Source organism: Harmonia axyridis, chromosome 1 (genome assembly GCF_914767665.1).
Source record: "Harmonia axyridis chromosome 1, icHarAxyr1.1, whole genome shotgun sequence".
NCBI classification, from domain to species: Eukaryota; Metazoa; Arthropoda; class Insecta; order Coleoptera; family Coccinellidae; genus Harmonia; species Harmonia axyridis.
Genome location: NC_059501.1, coordinates 51,338,191 through 51,349,746, shown reverse-complemented (window position 1 = coordinate 51,349,746; position 11,556 = coordinate 51,338,191). Strand labels below are relative to the sequence as shown.

Genomic DNA, 11,556 nt, shown 5'->3' with positions numbered 1-11,556 from the left:
ATTTTATATCACAAAGAATTCTTAACAAAATATAGGAATAATATTCCTCTGGACAGCAACAACATTTGGGAATAAATCATTCAATTCGATACTGATGTGGAAGCAGTCTTCTATTGAAAAAAAAAAAATAGTGGTGGCTGGTGTATTAACTCTTTACTAGTATTTAATAGTTACAACTACTAATAACTGGTGATAAATGAAGAGGTTGCTATTTATGAGGGGAATCCAGGATTTTTTAATAATGAAAATATTAATTCGATATGTTTGTATGATTTATTCAACATGGAAATGTAAGTCACATGAAATTTGGATTGCACCATCATTTCAACACTCTAGAAGTGAATTGTAAATAAAAAAGTTATGAGAAAACATTTATTTTCGACTTAAACCCTAGTATGGATAAATAAATGCCATTTCAATGTACAAGAAAATTTTTAAGAATGAATTTAATAGAAGTTTGAAGACGTTCAGCTGTCCTGCAGCGATCGATCTTCTGCCTCTATCAGTGCTCACATTTCCATAATATGATAGTGTATCACAGTTCAATATAAATATGAAAATAATCTTGTTCCATAGACAGTTTGTAGGATGGTTTTGAGAAAAGCACAGAGTTGAATTCATCTTCTTAATTGTATAATTCATGTATTCGAGGGTAATCTATGCCGAAGTGGTTTCATGAAGTGCCAACTATCTTCAAGACCTTTCTGGAATAACTGAAATGAGAAAATTAATATTATTGCTGTTTGATTATTTCGAAAAAATGCAAAAATATTTTCACTGACTGATAAGCAGATTTGAATATGTGTTTTTGTGGCGCTCTTGGTTCTATGTAGAGACGTGTTGTCCAACTCGGCCTAACGGCCTCGTCGGACAATTTCACGTCGAGTGCAATAAACATTCACTTTTTGCACTTGTTGCATAAATAACTATATTACATTAATGGATTTTATTGAGAAAGTGCCTGTAGAATGTAAAAACATTCAACATGAAAAAAAAATTCAAGTTGATAGCTCCAGTATTATTACTGGTGGTATCAACACAACAATAAAAAATTCTACAGGCTAAAAGAATTTGAGATACCAGATACATGATATAAATGATTTTGTAAACATATTTCCCAAAGAGCAAATTGCTCTGAAGAGAATACATTGATTGGTCCGAGATATAATTGAGAAAACTTATCAATGAAAATTTTTTTATTGAGCGAAGTTGATTTTATATTCACCTTTTTCAATTAATTTTAGGATAGAATTGATTTTCTGGTTTATATTAAATTTGTATCCCTAACATATTATAACAAATATATTTCGTAGATAATAATAACAGAAATTTATTCATCTTAGAAAAAACAATAAATGAAATTTTATCTTTTGAAAAATGTTGCAAGACCATGTTCAAGGGTTACATATGAACTTGAAAAATTACTGCAGGGATACTTCGAATAATAATAAGCAACTTTATTAAACAAATGTAATAACAGGAATTGCGAGAATTAACCTGATCATCACCTGCTAAATAAAGTACCCTAATTAAACTTACATTCATTACAAATGAAATGAAAAAAAAACTGATTTCGAAACTGAAAATTCACAAAAAGTATTTATAGTTGCTTCAAATATAAGAAATATCTTATTTTAAATTGTAAATTAGTATTACTACACAACTTAATATCACATTTCGACATAATGAGTAAGTGAAACCTCTCGGAGGTTCTATCCTGAGGTTTAATTAGATGGTCTGGATGTGTCAAGTCTCTACTTCAAACATCTCCCCTAAGCACAAGTTTATTCTTAAATGTCTGTGTATGCCCAATACCATTTAAAAACCACAAGAAAATGTAACCCCCCTTAAAAATTCTCAAGTACTTCAATTTGTTTATTATATTATTTGCGCTTTATAAAATTTTGACTGTAACATTAAAATATATTAATTTTTTTGCATTCATGAAAGAAAAACGAATTAGTCCTGAACTCCTCATGAAGATGAATATTATAATATTGTGATTATTCAAGAAAATTTGAAGCCTGAAGCTATAATGTAACAAGTATTTGAAGAAAATCAATGCAACAACAAGTGCTTACAATAAATTGTTATTATTAGCTTTCATTAGCTTCATATGTGAAGCATTCCACGATCATTTTTATTTCTCTTTACAGTAGAATCAGGGCCGCTGCCAGACGGTTTAGTGCCCCGGCATAATAAAATTTTGTCGCCCTGCTTTGCCTAATTTATACGAATTTTCTTTAAAGGAGCCTTTGTTATTCCTCCCAGGCATCTTTTCAATTCCATAAAATTTTTCAATTTCGAATCACCTTGTCAAATTTATCAAACGACGTTTTGTCGATTTCATAAAAAAAATGCATTGTTTAAAAGTACAACGCTCTATTCATAAGACTATAGTAAAGAGACAACGTAATTCAAAAAGTCTTGTCCGGTTTGCCGCTCCTGGCGGCGGCTCGAGTAGAATAGTTGACATTTTTCATTTACCAGTCCCTTATTTCCATTATTTTATTTGAGGGAAAGTAGTTTTCAAAGTTTTTGAATTAGACTTGCACATGTTACCTTATATTTGAGATAATGTGCAGTGAGATATTCTCCTTATATTCTTATATCATGGATAAAAGCGTAAATGTTTCCATAGGAATTTCAGTTCTTTTTTAATATTGCCCATGCATAAATTAAAACTTCTCGCGAGATAATAGTGATACTAGACCAAAAATAACTTACTGCGGATAGCTGATATGTATAACTTTTCATGAAAATAAGAAAGGAGTTTTGTAAAAAAGATAACATTTTTCGGAATAATTAATAATAAACATCATTATCATTATTATTTCCACATCATAAAAAATAACCTACTTTTGTGTTCCATTCTTCACCAGTTTCTTTTCTTTCCTTAGCTTCATCTCTTTGCCTTTGCTCCACTTTTTGCTTGGCGGCTGTTGCCTTGTCAATATCATTTACTTTTAATCCTAAAGTGACATCTCTCCATACTTTACGAGATTCATTTTCTTCCTGTTGGCTTATTGGCTTAACCAGTTTTTTTACTATTTCTAATTTATTCACATCAATAACGAATTCTTCAACCAGCTGTTGGAATATAATTGACATTAATGAAAATTATTCAGAGCTGGATAACATACAAAAATAAGTATTGTTCAATTAACACATCTAACCATGTGAATGAATTTTTAGACATATTTAGACTATATTGTTGAAGGTTTTCACAGCCAGATTGTTCAACAGAATCGAAAAATTTCGGGCTCTGTAGCGTCTTCAGAGTTTTCTAGGTTGTATATTGAAACTCAATGCTGATCAGAGAAATCTAGCGTTGAGTTACAATTTATTTCTGAAGAAGCGAAACATGTGAAAAATTCACTAGAGTACAACTAAAAAACCGGGAATTTTGCAATTTCAAGAAATTTTTAGCTTTTTTTCGTGTACTTACTTTATCATTCGACTTAGCCTCCATGATACCATTCCATTCACCACTAATTGTCAAAAAAGGCTTTTTATCTTCTGGTCCAAATATTTCTGCATTTATCCTGTGCTTTTTGTTACCATAGAATGGTTTAGTTATGAATTCTATATTACTATAATATCCAGTTTTTCGACAGTTTATTACTATTGACCCCCCTAACTCAATCCAAGGAACAGTTAAAATTGAGCGGCCATAACCATTGGGAAAAGTAACTGTGTATTCCTCATCATAATCTAATACTGAAACTACCCCTTGGCCTATATTGTAAACACAAACAGATAGTCCAAGAAATTTGGATTTTGTGTAGACATGGGCATTGAAACTAATACGTTTGTTGTAGTGTTCTGCATAAAAAGCTGAAACTGTTCAAACATATTGATTTACATGAAATTTTATTTGTGAACTATAAAACTAAATTTCTAACAATAATTATAACACAGACAACTGAATTACCGTATTTAGTTCATTTCTATGAGTGATCTACTCTGCTATGTAATCGCGGCGTTAGGAATCTCTCATAGAAAAGAACTAAATACAGTATATTCTGTTCACATTAGAGAGCTTACGGAAAACTGTTATGAATAAAAAGTAGATGGTTTTGAGGGGGAAGTCCAGCTTTGCTAAAATCTCTTGCATTTACTTAACCCTTGGGGAGGAATAGGGGCCGACTTTGAAATTTCAAATAGGAATCCCTGTTAATGCAGATTCATATTCTACGGCAACAAATACAAACGTTTTGTACGAACAATTTTCCACGATATGTCAGATATGGCACTGCAATCGGATTTAAATTTTCCGTCTGAACGACCTTAACGTAACCGTTCCATTAATCATTCATTTGAAATTCTGACATTTCCTGCTAAACTGTGTAAATTGGAAATTATTTGTTGATGTTGTTTTTGGTCCAAAGAATGTATGACTTGGAAAAAAAGCAAAAATAAAATTGGATCTCTTTTATTTGGAATCCAATTGGAATCCATGTGAATGATTAATGGAAAGAATATAACAAGGTTATGAAGAGGAACAGAAATCGCCTTGTTACTGATGCATTTGCTTTGATTCCAACATTCGTCACTCCTTGTCTGACGGGACACTATAGCAGTAGCGAACAAAATTTGATTTATTTCGAAATTATAAATTGATGCACAAAAATAGTTTACATAATGTGATTTATTTATGAAAATTCTTTCCTGTTTCAAAAAGGTCAACGTTTTTCTCAGTTTAATGATTCAACTATTGTGAAGTTATGAAAAAAGGATTTCTAATAAAACATTCAATAATCAAATCAGGATTCTGCACGCCTATGGATTCGGCTAGCTCGATTGTGATTGGCGATACTAAACTTTCATCTCTCTTGTATTCTGGATCGAATACAAATGTTTATTTTCCGTTCCTTCTAACTATATTCTACGATTAAGGCTGTTCAGATGGAAAATTTATATTCGATTACAGACGAATAGTGAAAAATTGTTCGCACAACAATGCCGTAGAATACTAAACTGCTATGAAAAACATCTATATATTGTAGTATTTGTAATATCACCATACTGTCATATAAAGCAGTTTCGGACGAAAACTGCTTAAACGCGGCAAGTTGTCAATGCGTTATCTCATCACAAATCATTTGAAGTTACAGTTACGTATGAGATGATGAAAGAGCTGTAGCTTTGTATTTTAATGAATTAATTTTGAGAGAAAACACTCAGCTTACTTGGAGGATGATGGGAAACTTGTTCAGCAATAAAAACCAATTGATTTTTTGAACACCAAGAAATAGGACCTTCAGGTACACCCTCATCTGTTGGTGCTTGTTTATCATATGTTTTGGGAATGTTCCAGTGACATCGAAAAATTTCTCCTAGTATAGGATTGTATGGTTTTTTGGCAACGGCACTCTTTCTTCCAGCATGAAACGAAGATAGATACCATTTTACCACTTGCACCATACGATCTCGAGGATCTTTGGCATCTGCAATACTGCAAAGAAAAAATAAATTAGATTCAATCAAAAACAGAAGGTTCTTTGCCGTAAATTCTTTGTATGGTTTATATTGTAAATATTGACAAATTTTCCTCTTGTTGACATTGAATTTTTGTTACAGTAATTTGCTTATTTAGAAATTCAAAAAATAAGAATGAGAGAAGCATTGACGTGAAGTCAAGAGCTTTAGCGCGCTTGTTCTTATTCTTTTCATGATATTTTTTTTACGAATTTTAAACTGCTACATTCAAATATGATACGCCATGAAAACATAGTATCACGTGACATTTTCAGTATTATGTTGTTTATCAATTTTTGGAGCACTTTTCTCCAAATGAAAAACTCTATGACGTACAGCTCTTCAGAAGTAATCTACCAAAATTTTCTTCCTTTGGCTATAAAATAACTCATTCGAATGAGAAATAGTGAATTGCTGGAAAAAGTGAACTACTGACAAAAGAGCACGCAAAAGACGAAATAAAAAGGACAAGAAATAAGCGTCGACAAGAAATTTTTGAAGAATATACAAAGATAACATGAGAAAAATGGAAATGGAATAAAACTATCTCCAAAAATGAAGAAAGCTCATGTTTGGGCGCTTATTCAAATTTGTATCAATGTTATTTTTTCATAATTTGGCACGCAGATTTTTACTTCGTTATACTTGTTCAGTCTAGTGAATATAATAGTGCATTCGACTGAAAAGCTCTCATTCAGTGCAGGAGTGTTTCAACGCTGTTCTGAATTCGCACAATTTTGAACTTGGAGCATGCGGGAAATGTGGACTTTTGTGGCACTGCACTGGCTAGATAATAATAAATAAATAAATAAATATTTATTCCATAACCATAATGCTCATTTAAAGTGTTCTGTGGTCATTCCCTGTCATTCGACTGGTATTTTAATTTGAAATGCTTTTTATCGAGATGCCTAGAAATCCTGGTGTGTCTACTTTATACCTATAAAACTTAGGGACAAAACGGGAGATTTATGCCTACTTGATTTGAGTGATATTTTGGGAGGTTATAATAGCGATCGGCTGGTTAGAATTATTTGATGTTAGGTAATATACCTTAAACATTATCACTCGTATGTTTCCACCTATTCTATATCTTAACTTAATCGAGTCATGATTAAGGAAAACCCCATTGTTTTGGATGTATATTTAAAGTAATGAATGTCCTAAGCGTCAACAAAGTTCAACTGGGCTTATTTCACCTCCCCCATAATTGTCCAATATAGCCAATATCCTACTAATATTAATAGAACTGGACATGAACAATCCTCCCAAAGCACCCAATATTTTGACCTATCCCTACCCTCGTAAGAGCAAATGTTCTTCTAGGGAGCCAAATTCAACAAAGCAACTTTTGAACTTACCTAATGAACAGGTCCGGATGTGCAAAATAATCAGCATACATTTCTAGCAAAGACCGCCTTTCCAGTATAAATGTTGGTAAAACTACTTTGGTCAAGTCCATACCAATCTTAACCTGAGACAACAAATGTCTAATCACAGAAACGTTACTATCAATTTCCAAATTTTCATCACAATCGTCGTCATATAAAGCTGAAACAAACAGTTTTATTAGAATGAACAAATAGTAAGTTCAGATGATATTTCTAATTTCTATGTAGTTATCTGACATAAAACAAATCAAACAACAACATCAAATGTAAATATTGAATTGGAGCATTCCGGACACTTTTGCCGTGCTCTAGGCTTTTCACTTGACGTTTCGCCTACTACTATGGTAAGCATCTTCAGAGGTGAAGAATGCGGCAAACGGATACCATGAATTAAGGACATCATGGAGGACTCGTATCATGAGATTTCAATCGCCTGAGTGCCTTCGTTTGGGAAATAAAGGGTGATGTTCATCTTATTGGTGGAATGAAAAAAAAACGAAAAAAAAATCATAATGTTCACGTACAGGGTGATCCAATATTCACGAAAATAGAAAAGTCTGAAATTTTCCTAGCCCGGATCTGATTTACTCGATTTCAGAAATATTGAAGGAAAGCGATAGTAAAGGGTGACAAACCTTCAAAATTTGAAATTATTCGGTCGATTAGTTGAAGAGTTATTGATCTGTGAAATTTCACCCATAAGATGAACATCACCCTGCGTATCCCAAACGAAGGCACTCAGGCGATTGAAACCTCTTGATACGAGTCCTCCATGGTGTCCTTGAATATGGTACCCGTTTGTCGCACTCTTCCCGGACACCCTGTATAGTACTGATGGCTTTCTTGTCCCGATTGTTCGACAGAATAAGAAAATTTCGAACTTTTTAGCCGCTGTCTAGACGGTTTTCCACAAGAAGCTTAGCATACCATTGCGGTAAGCATCTTCAGAGGTTTCTAGGTAGTAGATTGTAACCTCGATTGTAACTCGACGTTGGATTTCTCCGATTTCACCTCTGAAGATGCTTAACATAATAGTAGGCGAAACGTCAAGTGAAAAACCTCCTAGAACACGGCAAAAATTCCGGAATGCTTCAATTCAATTTTTACATTTGCTATTGCTTCGGCCGATGACAGATTTGGTGTGAGCATAGGGTTAGAGCCGGTATTATGAAGGATGGTTGACCGTCGGTTGAGTTCAACCGAGCGTCAACGAATAAATATGAGGTTATAAACATTGAAGCATATAGAATTATCAGTTTTTTTTTCTTTCTGTGTTCGGACTGCGAAATAGAGCAGTGTAGCGAACCGAAATAAATTCACCCATAACCGAAGATTGTACAGTCGACACAATAATATTTTTCTCTAATTCAGTATTGCAATGAATTCATTACAGTACTAAAAACAGTGCTGTAATGAACTCATTACAGCATTGTTTTCAGTTTATTGAATTTAAGTTCAATATATCACAACATCATTGATAAATATAAACGGATGTTTCGTTGTTAATCGGATTTCTGGAACGTACCCCTTTTTTATGACTTTTTTGATCGACATATGACACTCGATGTGTTTCAGACGGTGTTGTTGGGAATATTGTGGTTCTCGAAGTTGAAAAAAGAATATAAATACACTTACTAGATTGTAAAACAATTCTTGAAATTATTAATAAATTGAAAAATACCCATTTGGTGTTTGGAACCATTGACAATGTAGTGTATACTTCTGAAATATATGAAGGGTTTACTTCATGAATAGATAGGTGTTTTGTAAATAGGAATAGCTATGTGTTTTGTAAGAATAAAATACATTGTAAAGATATCTTATAAGGAGTTTAATGTTGTTGCCTCCTGTGGTGTGCTTTGTTATCTTTCATAATTTTGCTTTGTATCTTGATTTCCATTTTGACTTTCCATGACGCTGTTTTCTGTAATAATTGATATTTCACTCAATGAGTTGCTTTCAGTGTATGTTCTATTTCAAGCCTTGAAAAAAAAAACACAAATAAAGTTAGAAACGTCGCCATTTCTTAACGGAATTTCATTTCCCTAGTCCTCTTAGCCTCTACATATATAGAAGTATGAAGAACAGCACAACCAACCTATGATGGATTTATTAATCATTAACAAACTTGGGACGACTCGACATTAAATGATGCTCTATCTCGAAAATGATTAGAAGTTTAGAAAAACTTTCGATATAAAAATTGTAGGAATTTTATCTTCTACAATATTGATACTGTCAAAAAAATAGCGAAAACCTATAGAAAATTAGATATTTGCAAAACATGTAAGAACAGTAATTTACGTAACAAGTCCGGAAAATAGGTTTTTTTTTTTGGACGAATAGACAAAATTCCAGGACGAGCGTAAGCACTATCGCTGCTTTCCATATTTTATTGCGATTGCGATCAAAAAACATGCAAATTTGTGACAACTAATTTCATATGAACTGTCAGCCGTTATCTCGGTTGCTATGGATTCTATTTCTCTTTTCCGGCCTAGTCCGGGAAGTACGTACTTTCCGGACTAGGCCAGGAAATGCTACTTTCTTAGAGAAAAAGCTTTTTTTTGCCGGTTGCTTTTTACTAAGATGGTAGGAATATAAAAATATACCAATAACTTTGTCGATTATAACGAAAGGTGAATGATATCAAGTTTTATTAATAGGGAAAAAACCTCATTAGGACTTCCTGTTCACAGTCACGACATCCGACGATAAGATGATCCGAAAAAGCATGCCACTATTGGTTAATTATTTCAAATGAATGATGGCTAGAAATAATCCAACCAATTGTTGGATTATTTCTAGCCATCATTCATTTGAAATAATTAACCAATAGTGGCAATTTCGGATCATCGTATCGTCGGATATCGTGACTATGAACAGCAAACTTTATGGTCTATAATTACTGCGTTCGGCAAATCCACACCGGTGCGGAGCGTGCAGTGTAAGGTGTAAACGGTTGATAGGTCACGTAACCACGGTGCAAGAGGTGCGTGCGTGTTTTGCCGAAAGATGACGGAGATGATATCGAAGAAATTTTGAATGCGTTCTGTGAAAAGAAAAAGAAGAATATCAATGTTTCTTCACTTGACATTAATATTGTCAGAATCAGATGACTCAAGGAATTTCAGGGTAATGATGGGACAATATTTTATTGTTTTAAAAAATATAAAGTTTTGTGAATAAACTGAATATGAACACCTTCATAAGGCCAAGAATTACCAATAATAATATCGGCAGTGAGGATGTTTATGGATTTTCTTTCTGATGAAAGTGAAGAAGAAGATGTGAATTCAAGTAAAGTTGATAATTTTGTCGAGGAAATTGTTCCCCGTTTCGCAAAAAATATTTCACCGGAAGACTGCTGCACACATCGAAGAACTGAAGCTGCCATCAAACACCTTAACGTGGATGCAAAAAGCCGTAATACTGGGAACAGTGGGCATAATCCGGCAAATCATATATCCCTACTAACAATTCCTGTAGCACAGCTTACCCTTGGCCTACTGGCCCGGGTAAACTGGGAAATAACCCCACGAAAGTGTGAAGCAAAAAAAAAAATATATATATGTATAATATTATTACTCTATTGGGAATTGTACTAAATATTGTACTTATTTTTCTTTTCATCAATTATTTCCAAGTATCAGCCGTTTTATTTGTTATTTCTTCCCTATATCCTATCTCGAAGGTTGGAAAGTAACGGAAGCGGCCTTTCTGAAAATATCAAAGGCAATAACGAAAGAAACGAAGATAATATGGTTGGATCAGTGCAGCGGCGTCAAATGCGACTTGGCAAAAGTAGTAAAATATCTCTTTCCAACAAGTTTGTTTTCTACAAGTCCACTATTCGTTCGGTCACGACTTACGCATGCATGGCTTGTGGGATACGCCGCAGATATGCAGAACTTGAAGTCGTACAGAATACAATCATAGCTAGACTTTTGCCAGTCCTATTCTTTGTTTTTTTTTTAACTTCCGTCGCTCTCCGTTAGAGTCGGGGTTCAGAATTAAGCTATCGATAGAACATGTTTGGGATGAGACTAGGAAATGAAGTCAATATTCCGCACTTTATCATCTAAAATCTGATCCAGCATGCCTAGACATTTGTCAGCTGCTATCATTACTGGAGGAGATAATATTCTCCACTGAAGTTTCTACAATTTTATGTCCCTGAGTTGGACACAAAAATAAAAAAAAACATTGAAAAAATTAAAACAAAATTATAGTATAAAGTTAATAAACTAAGTAACAACAACAATAACACGAAATACCTAAGATTTATAAAATGAATGCAAATTTTTGAATGACCCGAATGTTATGCCTGGCAGTACCCATATCAAGAAATAAGTTTTTAAGTACATATTTCGACCTTTAGAATCACTTTGGGTTTGATTTACCTACATCGAAATTCTGTATAATATGTAGTTATATATTGCAAGAAAAGAATTATCGACTTTGTAACAAGATCAAATGAATAATGCATCATGTATAAAGTCACTTAAAAGATCTTATCAAGTTCTTTATTAAACTTAGCCTAGCTTTCGGTCATTTACATGGCCATCTTCAGGGCAAATTAATCTGAACCTAACAATGAAAAGTTAGGCAGAACCATAACAATGAGAGTCACCTTTTAATAAAACTTCCTGGTCAAACAATTAAAATCTCAAAAAATGATGTG

At 33.3% G+C, this 11,556-nt stretch overlaps 1 protein-coding gene across 3 annotated transcripts in view; it reads right to left on the bottom strand.

Moving 5' to 3' along the window:
* Window positions 1–254: 254 nt before the first annotated feature.
* Window positions 255–11,556, bottom strand: part of LOC123682282 (oxysterol-binding protein-related protein 9) — a 77,432-nt gene continuing 66,130 nt past the window's right edge. For all 3 annotated transcript variants that reach the window (XM_045621177.1, XM_045621927.1, XM_045622588.1), the window contains 5 exons: window positions 6,843–7,032; window positions 5,193–5,458; window positions 3,449–3,843; window positions 2,860–3,090; window positions 255–713 (listed from right to left, as the gene is read on the bottom strand). In XM_045621177.1, the coding sequence (XP_045477133.1) occupies window positions 639–713; window positions 2,860–3,090; window positions 3,449–3,843; window positions 5,193–5,458; window positions 6,843–7,032 (1,157 nt within the window). In that variant the 3' untranslated portion in view covers window positions 255–638. The remainder of the gene's footprint in view (window positions 714–2,859; window positions 3,091–3,448; window positions 3,844–5,192; window positions 5,459–6,842; window positions 7,033–11,556) is intronic.